This window comes from Mustela nivalis (assembly GCF_964662115.1).
Source record: "Mustela nivalis genome assembly, chromosome: 5".
NCBI lineage: Eukaryota > Metazoa > Chordata > Mammalia > Carnivora > Mustelidae > Mustela > Mustela nivalis.
Window position 1 is genome coordinate 35,012,928 of NC_139024.1, and position 20,278 is coordinate 35,033,205.

General features: G+C 34.7%; 1 protein-coding gene across 9 annotated transcripts in view; it reads right to left on the reverse strand.

Annotated features, from left to right (window-relative positions):
- Positions 1 to 20,278, reverse strand: part of MANEA (mannosidase endo-alpha) — an 83,920-nt gene that overhangs the window by 50,893 nt on the left and 12,749 nt on the right. For 6 of the 9 annotated variants that reach the window (XR_014311429.1, XR_014311430.1, XR_014311431.1 and 3 more), the window contains exon 2: positions 18,044 to 18,622. The exons of 2 other annotated variants lie outside the window; for them this stretch is intronic. Coding sequence is in view for 3 of the 7 variants with exons in the window: in XM_082729609.1 (XP_082585735.1) it covers positions 18,044 to 18,584 (541 nt within the window). In the remaining 4 variants the exon portion in view is untranslated. The remainder of the gene's footprint in view (positions 1 to 18,043; positions 18,623 to 20,278) is intronic. One more of the 9 variants, XM_082729613.1, reaches the window with a different exon arrangement.

Consider the following 20,278-nt stretch of genomic DNA (forward strand, 5'->3'; position numbering starts at 1 on the left):
TTGACCAAGAAAAAAAAATCTATCATAAAAAGAAACTATCAAAAGCATGGATAAAGAGGTAAAACATACAGAATATACAGACCCAATTTCTTTCAAAGCTTAATAAAGGGATAACACAAACAACTCTTCATACATAAAACTGAAAAATATGATATTGATCAGTTCTTTAAAAAATAGAAAAGGACCAAACTCATTCAAGAAGAAATAGATAACCTGAATAGTCCTATTAATGAGCTTGAATTTATAATTAAACAATGAAAGCACCAGGCCAAGATGGTTTAAATGGTGATTTCTATCAAATGCGTAATAGGTAATACTACCATCTCTACCCAACCTTTTCCAGAAAAAAAGTAGTAAGTTTTCTTAGCTAGTTTTATGAGGACAAACAGCTCCACTTTATTTTTATATTTTTAATTTTTAAGATTTTATTTATTTATTAGGAGAAGAGAGAAAAGAGAGCACTTGTACACATGAGCAAGGAAAAGGGCCTTGATAAATGGAGAATCTCAAGCAGACTCTGCACTAACCATGGACCCTACTGTGGGGCTTGACCTCACAACCCCATGATCAGGACCTGAACTGAAATCAAGAGTTGAATGCCTAACTAACTGAGTTACCTACTGCCCTGCCACACTACTTTAATAACAGAAAAACAAATATATTTCACGGAAAAATAAACTATAGAATGATGCACCAGCTGAACATGAACACAATCTTTTTAAAAAATTAGCAAACAGGATTTTATACTATATAAACAAGTCAGCAACAAATGGAGTTTATTCCAAGAATGAATAAAATTCAACACTTGAAAATAAATCCTCCTAAGTCACTATATTAAGGCCAAAAGGATTAAATAACCAATAGATTAAAGAAGAAATCATAAGCTAAGTGTTTTCTAAATGCTTAGAAATGAATAAAACAAAAACATGACATATAAAATCTGGGATATGAACAAGGTGGTGCTATGGGGATAAACTGACAGCTATAAATACTTATATTTAAAAGATGAGAATGGGGCTCCTGGGTGGCTCAGTGGTTAAGCCTCTACATCGGCTAGGGTCATGATCTCAGGGTCCTGGGATCGAGTCCCACATCAGACTCTGCTCCGTGAGGAGCCTGCTTCCCCCTTCTCTCTGCCTGCCTCTCTGCCTACTTGTGATCCCTCTCTGTCAAATAAATAAATAAAATCTTAAAAAATAAATAAATAAAAGATGAGAATGATCTCAAAACCACCACATACCTTTACAACTTAAAGAACTAGAATTATAAACAAAACAAAACAAAAACCAAAAACCAAAAACCAAAACCCAAAAAACTAATCCTAAGACTTGTAGAAGGAAGGAAACAAAGATTAGAGGTGAGATAAATGAAGGAGGAAATTAAAATACAGAAAAGCAGTGTAAACAAAAGTTGGTTCTTTGATGAAATCATCAAAATAAACAAACCTTTAGCAAGATGAGCTGAGAAAACAGGAGAAAAGATACAAATTACTAAAATCAGAAACAAAAATCTAAAAACAGAAATAACAATTATCAGAGAGTACTATGAACAAATATATGGCAAAAAAAATTGGATAGCCACATTACAATGTACAAATTTCTAGAAGCCCAAAAGCTACCAAGACTCAACCATCAAGAAATAAACAGCATACACTTATATCTTATACTTATATATATTAGTAAGGAAAGTGAATCAATAATCAAAAATCTCCCAACAAAGAAAAAAGCCCTGGACCCAGTGGCTTCATAGGTGAATTCTATGAAATACCTAAAGAAGAAGTAAATTCCTCTCAAACTATTCCAAAAAATTAAAGAGGAGGGAGTACTTTCTAATTCATTTTATGAGGTCAGCATTACCTTACTACAAAAGCAAAGACAAAAGAAAACTAGACTACTATCCCAAATGAACACTGATGTAAAAATTCCTCAACAAAATACAGATACCAGATGTAATATGGTTCAACTTGAGATTTTTCAACTTTATGACAGTGTGAAAGTGACAGGTATTCAGTAGAAACCATATTTTGTATTTTTATCTTTTCCTGGCCTAGCAATCCATGGTACAATGCGTCCTCTTGATGATGGGCAGCAGCAGGAAACACAGCTCCTGGTCAACCATGAGATCATGAAGGTGAACAACCAAAACACTTAGAATCATTTTGTACCCATACAACTACTTTGTTTTTCACTTTCAATATAGTATTCAGTAAATTACATGAGGTTTTTAACACTTAAATATAAAAGAGGCTTCATTTTAGATGGTTTTACCCAGCTGCTGGCAGTAGGGTCCTAAACAGGCTAGATAAAGCTATGATATCTGTTAAGTTAGGCACATCAAATGTATTTTTGACTTCTGATATTTTTAACTAACTATGGGTTAGTCAGGACACCAACCCATAACATAAGAAAGAACTGTTATTACTAAAACAAATTCAGCAGTATAATAAAAGGATTATACCAGGAATGCAAGGATTCATTGCATTTCACAATATGTGGAAATCAATAAATGTAATGTAACACATTAACAGCATGAAGGGGGAAAAATTGTCTCAATTGATGCAGAAAAAGCATATGACAAAATTCAACTCTTCCATGATAAAAATACTCAAACACAAAGAATAGAAGGGCACTACCACAACAAAAGCTATATATTAAAAACACCACCATCACCAACAACAAAAAACCACAGTGAATAGCCAACAACAACAACAACAAAACCCACAGTGAATAGCCAACAGTGAGATTCAAAGTTTTTCCTAGAGAATCAAGACCAAGACAGGATGGCTACTTTTACCACTTCCATTTAACATAGCACTGAAACTACTGAGCTATCAAAAAAGGGGGGAGGAGGGGGAACCTTGCCATTTGCAATGATGTAGATGAAGCTAGACTGTATTAAGCTAAGTGAAATAAATGTGTCAGAAAAAGACAAATACCATATAATTTCACTCCCATGTGGAATTTTAAGAAACGAAACAGATGAACATATGGGAAGGGGGGAAAACTTAATTTTAGAGAATTATAGAGATTCATTTTTTTTTTAAAGATTTTATTTATTTATCAGAGAGAGAGGGAGAGAGAGCGAGCACAGGCAGACAGAATGGCAGGCAGAGGCAGAGGGAGAAGCAGGCTCCCCGCCGAGCAAGGAGCCCGATGCGGGACTCGATCCCAGGACGCTGGGATCATGACCTGAGCTGAAGGCAGCTGCTTAACCAACTGAGCCACCCAGGCGTCCCTAGAGATTCTTAATTATAGAGAAAAAATAGGGTTGATGGAGGAAGCGAGGCAGGGGATGGACTAAATGGTTGATATGTATTAAGGTCGTCACATGTTGTGATGAACATGGGATGTTGTATGTAAGTGATAAATTGCGAAATTCTTCTCCTGAATACAATATTACAGTATATGTCAAATAACTAGAACTTAAACAAAAATTTGGAGGAAAAGAAAAGCATAACATAAAAACAAAAACAAAAAACAAAACACATAGTGCTGAAGGATCTAGCCAGAACAATAAGGAAGGGAAAAGACACCCAAGGTGTAAAGAAAGTAGTAAAATTATCTGTGTGCAAGTGAAATGATTTTATATATGGAAGACTCTCAAGCCCCCCCTCAAAATAAATAAATAAATAAATAGATAAATAAATAAATGAATAAATAAAATGAATAAATAACTTCAGTAAAGTAGCAGGATACAAAGAGAACATGGAAAAATCAGTTGCATTTCTATACTACCAATGAATGTTCTGAAAAGGATATTGCAAAAATAATTCCAATATGATAGCATCAAAAGGAATAAAATACTTGGGAATTAACCAAGGATTTGACAGGCTTGTACAATGGAAAGTACAAAACACTGCTAAAAGAAATTAAGGTCAAAAAGAAAAGACACAGAAAAAAAAACCATTAGGGTATCAGTGGATTTCTTTGAAGAATTCTACATGCCAGTGGAGTGGAATGACATATTCAAAGAACTGAAGGACAAAAATGGCCAGCTAAGAATACTTTATCCAAGAGTTAACCCTCAGATAGGAAGGACAAGTAAAAGCCTTCTCAAACACACAAAATGTGAAAGAGCTCACTATTACTAGATCTGTCTTGCAAGAAATACTGAAAGAAGTTCTTTAAGCTGAAATGAAAACAGGCTTATCAGACTCATAAAAACATATGAAAGTACACAACACAGTGGTAAAAGTGAAAATAATACAGTCACACATAGAAAACTCTAACTCTATATTAGTAATGATGTATTTATTAACTAAACTATAGTACAAAGGTTAACAGAAAGTTGGGAAAATAACTACAGCTATTATAAATTATACAACAAAATGTAGATAAACTCTAATGTCAGTTGTATAAAAAGAAGAAGTAAAATGGTGAAGACTTTATAGGCAATCAAAGATAAGCTGTTCTCAGCCTAAAATGGATGTTTTTATACAGTGTTTTACGTAAGCCCAATAGTAGCCACAAGACCAAAACCTAGAGCAGATCTACAAAAGACCAAAAAAAAAAAAAAAGGTTGGGGGTGGGGGGTTGCTGACTGACATACCATCATGGAAAATAACAAATTTATAAAGGTTGCAGAAACAGGGTAAAATAAAACCAGAAAGCAATTAATAAGATGACATTAGTAAGTCCTTACATATTAATAATTGCCCTAAATATAAATGAATTGAATTCACCAATCAAAAAACACACAGTGGCAAAGTGAATAAAGAACAAGATCCAGCTATGTGGTACCAATAAAAGATCCATTTCAGGTTTAAGAATGCACAGAACACTCAAAGTGAAGGAATAAAAACAAAATATATGCAAATAGAAACCAAAAGGAAGTAGGGATAGCTATCCTTACATCAAAAAAATAGCTAGAAAATCTACAAATACATAACTCTTTAACAGCTAATAAGTGAAACAACAGATTAAAAAGGGAATCAGTATCTTCAAATGAAAACGGAAACACAACATACCAAAACAAATGGGATGCTACACAACATTTCTAGAAGTTTATAGCAATAAATGCATATATTAAGAAATGAGAAAGACTACAAATAAACATAACTTTAAACATAATTTACACCTCAAAGAAGTAAAAGAACAAAGAAAGCTCAGAGTTAGCAGAAGGAGGGAAATAATAAATATCAGAGTTGGGGGGGGAAAATGTGTAAGAGACCAGAAAAACAATAGAAAAAGTCAACGCAAAGTTGGTTTTTTTGAAAGATAAATTTGATAACACTTTATCAAGAGTACTAAGTAAGAGAGAAAACTCAAACAAATAAAATCAAATGGATGAGAGGAAATTATAATTGGCTATAGAAATAGGCTAAGAGACTACTATAAACAAGTATATGTGAGCAAATTACAGAACATAGAAGAAATGAATAATTTCCTACAATCCTATAATCTTCTGAGACTGAACCAAGAATAAATACAGAATCTGAACAAAATGATAACATGTAAAGAGAATAAGTCAATAATCAAAAACCTCCCAACACTGAAGTATGCAGACCAGATCCCTTCCCTGGTGAAGTATATCAATGTTAAAGGAAGAATTAGAGCCAATTATCAAATTTTTCCAAAAAGATGGAGAGAAGGAAACACTTCCAAAGTTTCTATATGAAGTAAGCAATACTCTGCTACCAAAACAAGATAACGACCCTACAAGAATAGAAACCTAGAGACCAATATCCTTGATGGATACAGATGTAATAATTCTAAACAAAACATTAGCAAACCAAATTCAAGAATTCACTGAAAGGATTATACACCAAGTGGGACTTATTCCTATTCCTAGGGTTCAAGGATGGTTCAACATATATAAATCAATAATTGTGATACGCCAGCTTAGTAGAATGAAAAATAAAAAATGTATCATCTCAAAAGATGTTAAAAAAAAAGACATTTGATAAAATACAACATTCTTTCATGATAAAATCCCTCGACAGATTGAGTATAGAAAGAACATACCTCAACATAATGAAAGTAATATATAACAAACCCACAGTAACATCATATTCAATGAAGAGAAACAGAAAGCTCTTCCTCTAAGATCAAATATAATACAAAGGTACCCACTGTCACCAGTCTTATTCAACATAGTACTGGAAGTCCTAGCTAATACAATCAGGCAGGACAAAGAAAAATCAACCAAATAGGAAAGGAAGAATTAAAACTGTTGTTCTTTACAGATGATATGATCTTATATGTTGAAAATCCCAAAGACTGAAATAAAAAACTATTGGGTCTAGTCAATGAATCCAATAAAGTTGCAGGGTATAAAATCAAAACACAGAAATCAGTTGTTTTCTATACATTAACCATAAAGCATCTGGAAAAAAAAAAAAACTAAAGAAAACTACCATTCACAATAGCATCAAAAATAATAAGATACCTAATAATAAATTTAACCAAGTTAAAGACCTATGAAAACTATAAGACTGCTAAAAGAAACTGAAGATGACATAAATAAATGGAAAGACATCCCATGTCAAGGATGTGAAGAGTTAATATTGTTAAAATGTCCATGTTATCAGAGTGCCTGGTGGCTCAGTTAGTAAAGCATCTGCCTTCATCTCAGGTCATGATCTCAGGGTCCTGGGGTTGAGCCCTGAGTCAGGCTCCCCACTCAGGAGGGAGTCTGCTTCTCCCTCTCCCCTCTTGTTCTCACTCTCTCTCATATAAATTTTTTAAATGTCCATGTTATCAAAGCCATTTATATATTCAACACAATCAGTATGAAAATTCCTATAGCAGATGGTGGGGAACTAGGGAAGACAGCAAAGGAGTAAGGGACCCTCATTTCATCTGGTCCCTGGAATTCAGCTAGAGAGCTATCAAATCATTCTGAACACTGGCAAATTCAACCGTAGGCCCAAGAAAAGAATTGCTGCAATTCTACAAATAGAAATGTGTTCAATTTTGGCAAGGTAGGAGGTGTGGAGAAGTGACTCTTGAGGCGATATGTTGGAAGATAAACCATGGGGGAGGGACACTCTGAAAGCCGACTACCAGAAAGTGATATAGCAGCAGAGTGCAAAACTGGAACTTTCAGAAGTCTTCTGAAAGTGAGGAACGTCCCCGCCTGAAAGGCGCTTAGGTGGCAAAGCAGACAGAATCCTAGCTGGGATAGTATGGTCTCAGAATCTCCAAGGTCACAGAAAGAAGGAGTGTGCATGAATGTATGAATGTAGCAGAGCTCACAGGCATTTGAGCAGGGATGCCAGCTGCAATCAGTGAGCCCAGGAGTGGGCTTTCAGCTGGGTGTTCCCATAAGCCACAGCACAGTTGATAAGGCAACCACTCTCCAATCAAGGCCCAGCAAGTGGCAGAAGCAAGACCCTTTTGCATCCCCTGGGAGAAGCAGCACAGGTGCGAACTGTACTGCAGGGTTTGGAGACTCCACACCAGGAGGCAGTGTGCCTGAGATCAAAGCACTTGGTTACAGGCTGGGCTGCTGAGAGAAAACAGTGAGATCAAAGTGACTAACTGCTTTTTCCAGAGAATGCACTGAGGAGTGGGGGTCCAGGATCTTTCAACTCCAGAGATCAGGACACTGCCACTTCTATTTTTATCCTCTAAAGGCAGAAAGCCTTCAGGGAACAAAAGCTACATAGAGAAATCCAAAGCCACCTACAGTGAGCCCAGCCCCCTGGCAACAGCAATGCAGTTACACCAGGGGCAAAGACACCTGAGAATCAGTGTAAGAGGCCCCTCCCCCAGAAGATCAGCAAGAATATCTGGCTAAGAGCAAGTTTACTGATCACGCAGAAATGCAAAATTCCAACACTAGGAGAAAATAGTATGTAAAAATTGGGGTATTTTTCTCATGATTCTTTAGTCTTTCAATTTTAATTCATTTTCCTTTTCAACTAATTTCTTTTATCAAGTCTTTTAAGTCTTTTTTAAATTTTTGTTTTTAGTTCCATTTTATTCTTTCATTATATTTTGTTTTTGTATGTATGTTTTTCTTGCTCTACAATTTTGAGATGTAATTTCTTCTAAAAAAGAGACCAAAATACACCCAGAATCAAGTGTATTGCTCTGTTCTGTTCACCTGATTATATTTTTAACTCTCTTTTAATTTTTATTTTTGCAGTTACATTCTATCTTTCCAATAGTATTCATTTTTGTATATATACATAGGTTTTTCTTTCCATACAGTTTTGGTACCTAGTTTTCTAAAAGACCAAAATACAATCAGGATTTAGTGTATCTAGAGTATTGCTTGGTTTTGTTCAAGTGTCTGATTACATATATATATATTTTTTCCTTGTTGGTTTCTGGTCTCTGGGTTTAGTATAATTCTCTGAGGTCATTGTTGCTTTTTTATGATTTTGTTCTCTCACCTATTCTTCTCTGGACAAAATGACAGGATGGAAAAACCCCTGAAAAAAGAGATTAAGAGGCAATACTGACTTCCAAGGACCTAATCAGTTTGAATGTAAATGATGGAATTATCAGAATCATTATTCTGATTATAAAGATACAATATGGACTTTAAAAAGCATAGGAAACACTAGAGAATCCCTTTCTGGAGAAATAAAAGAAATAAAATCTAATGAGGTTGAAATTAAAAAAAAAAAAAAGGCTACTAATGAGATATGATTAAAAAAAAAAATGAGACTGCATGCCTGGGTGGCTCAGTTGGTTAACTATCTGCCTTCAGCTCAGGTCATGATCCCAGTGTCCTAGGATCGAGTGCTGCCTGTGGCTCCCTGATCAGTAGGGAGCCTGATTCTCATTCTCCCTCTGCCCCTCCCCATGCTTGTGTTTTCTCTCTCAAATAAATAAAATCTTCAGAAAAAAAATTGAGGCTCTAACTTCTGGGAGAAATGAGGAAGAAGAGAAAATTAGTGATATAGAACACCAAATGATGGAAAATAAAGAAGCTGAGAAAAAGATAAACTACCAGATCATGAAGGGGAGAATTCAAGATAGAAGTGATACCATAAGACAAAACACTTAGAATAATTGGGATTCCAGAAGAAGAGGAAAGAGGGAGGGGTGGAAGAAGCAAATTATAGCTGAGAACATCCCTAATCTGAGGAAGGAAACAGGCATTCAAGTCTAGGAGGCACAGAGGAGTCCCCCATCCCCGCCCCCAAAAAAATAGGTCAACACCCTGACATATAATAGTGAAACTTGTACAACTCAGAGACAAAGAGAAAATGCTGAAAGCAGCTCAGGACAAGAGGTCAGTAATGTTCGAGGATAGAAACATTAGACAGGCAGCAGACCTACCCACATAAACCTGGAAGGCAAGAAAGGTATGGTGTAATACTATTAAGGGTGCTAAATGAGAAAAAAAAAAAAATACAGTCAAGAATACTTTATCCAGAAAGGTTGTCATTCAGAATAGGAGGAGACATAAAGAGCTTCCAGGACAAACAGAAACAGAGTTTGTGATCACTAAACCAGCCCTGCAGGAAATATTAAAGGGGATCCTTAAGCAAACAGAGAACTCAAAGGTAACACAGACCAGAAAGAAACAGAGATTATACACAAAACTGAATTCACAGGTACTACGATGGCATTAAATTCATATCTTTCAATAGTTACTCTGAATTAAAATGACCTAAATACCCCAATCAAAAGACACTGGGCATCAGACTGGATAAAAAAGCAAGACCCATCAATATGCTGTCTGCAAACGACTCATTTTGAACCCAAAGACAACACCAGATTGAAATAAAGGGGATGAAAAATCATTTATTGTGCTAATGGATATCAAAATAAAGGTGGGGTGGCAATCCTTATAGCAGACAAATTAGATTTTAAGCTAAACACTCTAATAAGAGATGAGGAAGAATACTATATCATGATTAAAGGGTCTATTCAACAAGATCTAACAAATGTAAATATTTATGCCCCTAACTGGGGAACAGCCAATTACATAAACAAATAGCAACAATAACAACAACAAAAAACCCAACTAATAACAAAATTACATAAATGAATTAGTAACAAAAACAAAAATGACAAGAGATGTCTTTAACACCCCACTCAATGCAATGGACAGATCACCTAAGCAGAAGATCAACAAGGAAACAAGGGTTTTGAATGACACACGGGACAAGATAGACTTCACAGATGTATTCGGAATATTCCACCTTAAAGGAACAGAATACATATTTTTCACAAGTGTATATGGAACATTTTCCAGAATAGATCACATACTAGGCCACAAATCAGGTCTCAACTGGTACTAAATTACTGGGATCATTAACTGCATATTCTCAGACTACAATGCTTTCAAAGTTGATGTCAAATTACAAGAGGAAATTTGGAAAGAGCTCAAATACATGGAGGGCTAAAGAGCATCCTACTAAAGAATGAATGGGTAAACCAGAAAATTAAAGTAGTTAAAAAAAAAAAATCATGGATACAAATGAGAATAAAAACACAACTGTTCAAAATCTTTGGGATGCAGCAAAACCAGTCCTAAGAGCGAAGTACATAGCAATATAAGCCTTTCAACTACACAACCTAACCTTACACCTGAAGGAACTGGAGAAAGAGCAGCAAATAAAGCCTAAACCCAGTAGAAGTGAATTAAGAGTAGAGCAGAAATCAATGAAATAAAAAACAAAAGAACAGTACAGATCGACAAAACTAGGAGCTGGTTTTTTTTTAAGAATAAGATTGATAAATCCCTGGCCAGACTTATCAAAAAGAAAAGAGAAAAGACCCAAATAAATAAAGGATCCAAATAAAAATCATGAATGAAAGAAAAGAGGATCACAACCAACATCAAAGAAATACTAGGAATTATAAAAACATTCTGGGCAACTATACACAAACGAATTAGGCAATCTGAAAGAAACGGATGCATGCTTAGAGACATACAAACTACCAAAACTGAACCAGGAAGAAACAGAAAACCTGAGCAGACCCATAACCAGCAAGGAAATTGAAGAAGTAATCAAAAATCTCCCAATAAAAAAGAGCCCAGGGCCAGATGGCTTTCCTAGGGAATTCTACCAAACATTTAAAGAATAACTATAATTCTGAAAATGTTTCAAAAAACAGAAATGGAAGGAAACTTTCCAATCTCATTCTATGAGGCTAGCATTATCTTGATCCCAAAACCAGACAAAGACCCCATCAAAAAAAGAGAATTACAGACCAATAACCCTAATGAACATGTATGCAAAAATTCTCAAGAAGATACTAGCCAATAGGATCCAACAGTACATTAAAGAGAGTATTCACCACAACCAAGTGGGATTTATTTCTGAGCAGCAAAGGTGGTTCAACATCCTTAAATCAACAAATAAAGTACATTAATAAAAGGCCAAGAACCACATGATCCCCTCAATAGATGCAGAAGAAGCATTGGACAAAGTACAGCTTTTTTTTTTTTTTTTTTTTTTTTAAGATTTTATTTGAAAGAGAGAAGAGGGAGAACAAGCAGGGGCAGAGGGAAAGGGAGAAGCATACTCCCTGCTAGGCAGAGAGTGACACCAGGCTTAATTCTAGGAACGTGAGATCATGAACTGAGCCCCAGGCAGATGCTTAACTGATTGAACCACATAGGTGCCCAAGCATCCTTTTTTGATTAAAACTCTTTGTAGTGTATAGATAGGGGTAATATACCTCAATATCATAAAAGCAGTATACAAAAAGCCCACTGTAAATATTCTCAATGGGGAAAAACTGTGAGGTTCTCCCCAAAGTCAGGAACACAACAGGTATGCACTCTCACCACTGTTGCCCAACATATTACCAGACAGACAACAATCAGACAACAAAAAGAAATAAAAGGCATCCACACTAGCAAAGAAGTCAAACTCTCACTCTTCTCAGATGACATGATACTCTATGTGGCAAGCCCAAGAGACTCTGTCCCAAAATTGTTAGAACACATACAAGAATTCCGTAAAGTGGCAGACATAAAATCAATGCACCGAAATCAGTTGCGTTTTTATACACCAAAAGCAAGACAGAAGAAACAGAAATTAAAGAACTGATCCCATTTACAATTGCACCCAAAACCATAAGATACCTAGAAATGAGCCGAACCAAAGAGGCAAAGAATCTGTACTCAGAACACTATAGAACAGAACACTATATATAAACAAAACCGAGGAAGACATAAATGGAAAAACGTTCATGCTCCTGGATTGGAAGAACAAATATTGTTAAAAAAGTCTACGCTACCTAGAGCAATCTGCACGTTTAATGCAATCCCTATCAAAATACTATCAACTTTTTTTCAGAGAGCTGGAACAAATAATCCTAAAATTTGTATGGAAACAGAAAAGCCAAAGGAATGTTCAAAAAGGAAACCAAAGCTGGTGGCATCACAATTCCAGGCTTCAAGTTCTATTACAAAACTGTAATCATCAAGTTGATAGGGTACTGGCACAAAAACAGACACATAGATCCATGGAACAGAACACGGAAACCAGAAATGGACCATCAACTTTATGATCAACTAATTTTCAACAAAGCAGGAAATAATTTCCAATGGAAAAAAGACAGTCTTTTCAACAAATGGTGTTGGGAAAATTGGACAGCTACATGGAAGAATGAAATTGGACCATTTCCTTATCTCGTTCACAAAAACAGACTCAAAATAGATGAAAGACCTCAATGTGAGAGAGGAATCCATCAACATCCTAGAAGAGAACACAGGAACCAACCACTCTGACCTTGGCCACAGCAACTTCTTGCCAGATGCGTCTCCAAAGTCAAGGGAAACAAAGGCAAAAATGAACTATTGGGACTTCACCTAAATAAAAAGCTTTTGCACAGCAAAGAAAACAGTCAACAAAGCCAAAAGACAACTGACAGAATAAAAGATATTTGCAAATGCCTTATGAAAGGGTTAGTATCCAAAATCTATAAAGAACTTCTCAATCTCAACACCCAAAGAATAATTAATCCAATCAAGAAATGGGCAGAAGACATGAACAGACATTTCTGCAAAGAAGACATCCAAATGGCCACAGACACGTGGAAAAATGCTCAACATCACTTGGCAACAGGGAAATACAAATCAAGACCACAATGGTGTGAAGTGAGATACCACCTCACACCATTCAGAATGACTAAAATTAACATGTCAGGAAATGACGGGCATTGGCAAGGATATGGAGAAAGGGGATCCCTTGCATACTTTTGGTGAAAATACAAGCTGCTATAGTCATTCTGGAAAACAGTATGGAGGTTCCTCAAAAAGTTGAAAATAGAGCTACCGTATGGACCCATCAATTGCACTACTAGGTATTTACCCCAACAATACAAATGTATTGATCCAAAGGGACACCCACACCCCACAGTTTATAGCAGCAATATCCACAACAGGCAAACTGTAGAACGAGGTGAGATGTCCATAGACAGATGAATGGATAAAGATAGTGAGTGTGTGTGTGTGTATTTTAAGGTTTTGTTTATTTGACAGAGAGAAACACAGTGATAGAGGGAACATAGCAGGAGGGAGTGGGAGAAAAAGAAGGAGGCCTCCCACCAAGCAGGGTGCCTGATGCAGGGCTCGATCCCAGGACCCTGGGATCATGATCTGAGCCGAAGGCAGATGCTTAACGACTAAGCCACCCAGGTGTCCCAGGAAGATTGGTATATATTTTTATACAATGGAATATTAGTCATCAGAAAGGATGAATACTTATCATTTACATCGACATGGATGGAACTGGAGGGTATTATGCTGAGTGAAATAAGTGAATCAGAGAAAGACAATTACTATATGATTTCACTCATATGTGGTATTTAAAAAAGCAAAATAGAGGAACATAAGTGAAGGAAGGGTAAAATAAAACAAGATGATCTCACAGAGCGTGGGATACCTGGGTGGCTCAGTTGGTTCAGTGTCTTCCTTTGGCTTAGGTCATGATTCTAGAGTCCTGGGATCAAAGCCCATGTCAGGCTGCACGCTCAGTGAGAAGCCTGCTTCTCTGCCTGCTGCTCCCCCTGCTTGTGCGTGTGCTCGCTGACAAATAAATAAAATGAAAGAGAGAAAGAGAGACAGAGAGAGAGAAAGAAAGAAAGAAAGAAAGAACGAAAGAATGAACTCCACAGAGCAAGGTAATCTATAAGAGACTCTTAATCATAGGAGAAAAACTGAAGATTGCTGGAGGGGAGAGGGCTGGGGGGATGGGGTAACTCAGTGATGGACATTAAGGAGGTGACAGGATGTAATGAACACCAGGTGCTATATAAGACTCATGAATCACTGAACTCCACCTCTGAAACTAATAATACCCTCCATTATTTAAGAAATTCCCATAGCATTTTTCATAGTAATATAAAGAAAAAAAATCCTCAAATTTGTATGGAGCCACAAAAAAATCCTGTATAGACAAAGCAATGATAACAAAGAAAAACAAAACTGGAGCCATATTTACTGATTTCAAATTATACTATGATGCCATACTAATTATACAGTAGTATGAAAATAGGTATAAAATAGGCATTTAGATCAACAGAATAAAATAGAGTACTTAGAATTAAACCCCCACATATATAGTCAACTAATAAAGAATAAGGAAGCAAAGAATATTAATATTCAATGGAGAAAGAATATCTCTTCAACAAATGATGCCAGAAACACAGGATAACCAAATGCAGGAAAAGAAAATTGGACTATCTTACACCACACACAAAAATCACCTAGAAATGGATCAGACTTAAACATTTGGATAGGACAGCCAAAGCCCAAGTAAGAAAAAATTAACAAGTGGGACTACATCAAACTTGAAAGCTTATACAATGTGAAAGGAACAATTAAGAAACTAAAAGGCAAATAAATTATTTGTAAATCATTTAACAGATAATGGGTTAATACCCAAAATATACATAGAATTCCTGTAACTCAATAATGAACAAATTCCCACAAATTATCCACTTAAAAAATGAGCAGAAGAACTTAAGAGGCACTTTTCCAAAGACTTGCCACTGTTGGCATGAAAGGTGTTCAACATCATTAGCCATCAAGGAAATACAAATCAAAACTATAGTGAAATAGCCCTTCATACATGTTATAACAGATATTATCAAGAAAACAAGATAGTAAGTGTTGGCAAGGATGTATAGAAAAAGTAACTCTTGTGCACTGTTGGTGGGAATGTAAATTGGTTCAGCCACTATGGAGAAGAGTATAGAGGTCCCCCCCGCAAATTAAAAATAGAACTACTTTATAATCTGGCAGTCGCAACTCTGGGTATAAATCCAAAAGAAATTAACACTTTATCAAAGAGATATGTGTATGCCTGTGTAACTGCAGCATTACACGACAGCCAAAATGTGTCCATCAATGAGTAAATGGATGAAGACATGGTGATAAAAACAGATAGATGGACAGATAAAGATAGATGCATACATGCACATGTGTGCACACACACGCACATATATATATAAGTGTGTATAAAGTGTGAACATATACATATATAAAATGGAATACTCTTCGACCAGAAAAAGTAGTGAAATCCTGCCAGTTGCAACAACATGGATGTATCTTGAGAACATTATGCTAAGTTAGACATAGACAAATACTGTCCGATAGCTTGTATGAAATGCAAACAAAACAAAGAGTGAAATGGTGGTTACCACAGGCTCAGTAGTGGGGAAATGGGAGAGAGGTTGTTTAAGGTACACATATGATACTAATACATAAATAAGATGTGGAAATCTCATACATAGTACAGTGATTATAGACAACAAAACTGTATTAAAAACATTCACTTGCTAGGAGACTAGATCTTCATTTTTTCCACCACTATTAGAAAATAATAATTAGGAGATGTGATAGAAGGACTCACTAATGGCTACAATGGTAATCAAATGGAACAATATATATCAAATTACTATACTATATACCTTTAACTTACAGAATATTAAATGTCAATATTTCAATAAAAATTAGTATAATTCAATACTTCACTGATAAGGAAATAACATACAGATTGATTAAAATGTCACTTTTATTTCTATCAAAGGGTTTATTTTTCCCATGACACCTACCAAAAGAAATATTTGATCAATAGTGAAACAGTCAACATTTAAAATTAAAATAATTATGCTGTTGACAATGTTTTCAAATAATTCATGTTCACACATATTATGTCATAGTAAAATAATATAAGGGGAAAAGGTCTTCATAAACATAAGATAGGCATAAAACTACATATGAACTGGAAGTTTTCTTCCTAATCACAAGTAATAACATACCAAAGATGTCATTTTCATATTATTTCTTCAGATAAACCATACCTGGGGGCCAGGGGGTTGGGGTGGGATGAATACTCATTGCATAAAGCTCAGTTTGTTTTAAAAAAAAAAAAAATCTGAAACTACCATGGATATCCATTTTTTGTCAAGCACAGCAGTCACAAACAAGCCAACCTTGTAATAAAAAAGCCTTAAATGTGATAGAAATTCTTTGTACAAAATAGTAAAGTCATTTGAAAGGTCCTCTACCCAAAAGTAAATTGTAAACTGAGACTGTAGTCAATGCTCTCTGAATTTAGCAATCCTATTTCATGTCATATTTTATATCATAGAACATAGAAACTGGAGCTATAAGTATATACTATAAATTAAATTTTCTTAAATAATTGGAAAAAATAATTACAGAAGAAAAACAAGTCATCTTGCATACCTGATGTAGATTCACAGAATTCTACATTGTTTTGTTCATGAAATGCCTTGCATACCTCTATATACCTATCAGCTCAATAATGAGTTTGGCCCTTTTTACAGCTATAAAAATATGAGAACACCCAATTTATTTTTGTGGCCCTAGTATTAGGGACACTAATAAGAGAGGAAACACAGCAGAGACATTTTTTATTTTAAAGCGTAGGTTAATTTGAAGAATTCTCAGGCACCCAATTATATATTTTTTTATTAATTACCTGTGGGATAATGTATGTAAATCTATGTAAATGTGTGCAGCTGGAGTGCCAGAAGTTAGAGAGAAGACAAAGTTGAGAGAAAAAGGGAACAAAAATAGCCAGAGATTTGTGACCAGTTAAGTTAAAGTGCATACTGTAAAGTTTAGAGCAATCATAAAATAAAATAAAATAAAAGTCAGAAGAAAAAAAATGGGATAAACATATCCTATAAAAAAAGGCAGAAAAGAAGAAAAGAGAATAGGATAGTATAAATAGAAAACAGCAAACAAAACATTTAAAATAAACCATATCATTATTCTATTACATATAAATAAGCATAGATTTTAAAAGCAGAGATTAGACAAGTTTTAAAAAACAGAAAAACAAGACCAAATGATATACTACATGCCAAAAATTTGAAACAGTCCAAATATTCATCAGATGAATGCAGAAACAAATGGCTATAATCATACAATGGGGGATTACTACCCAGCAATAATTATAACTCAATTACTGACACAGTTAACAACATGGGTAAACTTAAGAATGATGTGCCGAGCAAAAGGACCCCCCTGCCCACCTACACACACACTAGATGATTCTACTTTCACACAGTATTAGAACATTAACAGCTATTCTACTACAGTGAGAGAAATTAGATTCACAGTTTCCTGGGGAAGAATATGAAGGTGCAAGAGGGAAGCACGACGAAAGTTTCTGGGCTATAGAATATTTTACTTCATGTTGGGCTAATGATTAAACAGGTGTATACTTTACAGAAACATCACTGAGCTGTATACTTGAAGTGGGAGAATCCAATGTATCTTATGTAGGTAACAATTCAATTCTAAGTCTATTTCTATTTCAATTCTACTCTAATTGAATTTCTAATTCCATTCTATTTCTAATTTCTAATTCAATTCTTAAATTTCTAATGTTAAATTAGAAATCAATAAAAATATATCTAGAAATGTTCCAAAAATTATAAATTATACAATGCATTTTAAAGTGCTATTAAAAAGTGGTTTCCTGGATGTTTAAGAACATACATGCAGCTTAATTTAGAGTTTATAAGTTTAAGATTATAATTAATAACAATGTGAAGAGTAATTAGTAACTTAAATGTTCTACATTTACACACAGACACACACACACAGATCACATATCTAAACACACACACATAAAAATAATTACCAATTGAAGCTGAGTACATTTGTTTCATGTGAGTTTCAATGACAGAAGGATCCCGAGAGCTGTAAATTCCCAACTCAGGGTAAAAGCTGGAGCCAATGTCATCCGGGGGACTGTGCTTCCCTTGTGGATAATTCTTGGTTAATCTAGGGTCCCAATGCTTCAGGACTGGATGGTTCCAATGTATATATTTACCATCAAATTGTGGATTTCCATACCAACTGTAATAAAATACATGTAAATAATAATTCAGAGGTTGCAGCTCTTCCAGGTAAGGTTCAGAGGCTTTGGAAGGTTTCATAGTGATTTCAACACTTTTTAAATTCTTGTTACTTGTTTCACGGTTGATTTTGTCATTGTTTTGGGAATCGAAGCTTTTCCCTAAGCGAGTTTGTTGATGAAGTAGTGGAAGAAGTTCAAGTCCAAAAGGATCTCCAAAAGTAGCTTTATTTGGTCTCAGCATTTTTAAACCCATCATCAGGGAGAAAATAAATAGAATAAAAAGTGACAAAATGATGCAAGTCCTTCTTCGAAACTTTGCCATGATGACATACTTTAAACTCCAAAATGGTAAATATTTAGCTGTAATTTATTGAAAAATGGTAATTAGTAAATGGTATTGACAATGTTTCCCAATGTATTTGAATGAAAACTAAAATCCCTAAAGTTCATTACATTGAAAAGTTTTAAAAGCGCAATACATTAGTTGTATCATCAAATACTGATGTCTACAAATCTATACACGGCTAGACTAAATGGTGGTATTTATTTGGAAGTATCACAATTATATTTTGTCAGATAAACATCTTAGAAATTTTATTTAAGAAAGTATTTTGCATCACTTGAACAGATTTTGTATATGTTGAATATAGGGAAGAATATTCTATGCAAGTGGACTAAAATTTTCCAAATATAAAATTAAAGGCTCATAGTTTAAAAAAGGAAATACTTATGAATAGATTAAAAGCCTAGTCATTAAATGGATTTTCAACAAACTTTTAACTAAAATAATGACTGCACAAGAAGAGAGTAATCACATTTTATGACATTTCTGAAATGAAAAGAAAGATAAAGACTGATCACAAGTAAGGGATTCCTAATTTAAAAATACACTGCTTTGGGCACCTGAGTGGCTCAGTGGGTTAAGCTGCTGCCTTCGGCTCAGGTCATGATCTCCTGGGATCAAGTCCCGAATCAGGCTAGCTGCTCAGCAGGGGACCTGCTTCCCTTCCCCTCTCTCTGCCTGCCTCTCTCTGCCTACTTGTGACCTCTGTCAAATAAATAAATAAAATCTTTTAAAAATAAATAAATAAATAAATAATAAAAATGCACTGCTTTATAACTATGAACACCTTACTGATCAAAAGTTATAAACATGGACTTAAAACTTTTAAAATGGTATGGTGTTTCTATTTCTATGTTTCAATAACTATATATACACATGTATGTGTAATGTGTGTATATGTACATAGGTATATACATATAAAAATGTCTTTATGTACAAATTTCTTACTAGAAAAGTATTTGGGGAAAAACTGACATTAACTTTATTTATAAAATATGACTTTTTATAATAAACCATGCTGTTGTTATTCTAGAGAATTGTTACAATAAACTAGTCCTAATAGAAAAGACAGAAAAACACTTAATCTAACCAGTAAGTAATTCTGTCTCACACTCACACACACACACACACACACACACACACACACACAGACTTTCTACAAATTGCTACATCATGCATACAAGCAAGAAATACTAAGATGAGCAAGCATATTTCTTTTTAAGACTAAAATCATAGATTCCTCTCAAAGTTAACCGTGTTTAATTGCAAAAGACATTACACCTAAAGATTAATATGAAAGACATGTCTAGGTTGAAACACATAAATATTCAAAAAGGAAATTGCCAGAGTAAATGCCCATTTCCATCTCTTGTGCCCCTTGCCAATCACCAGCCCTGTCCCTTTACCTTAAGGAGAACTTGACTTTTGTATTTACCATCCTCTTACCTTTCTTCATAGTTTTTCCAAAACATAAACAATCTAACCAATTTTAATTTTGTTTTGCCAGTTTCAACATTTTATTTAATTAGATATGGTACATCCATATAAACATACATATATATATATATGCATAGGTACACACACATTATTAAAATGCATATTAGCCTTCTACATGATTATATAAGTTTTACATATAGATATGCTATAAATATGTATAATTAGATATACATAAA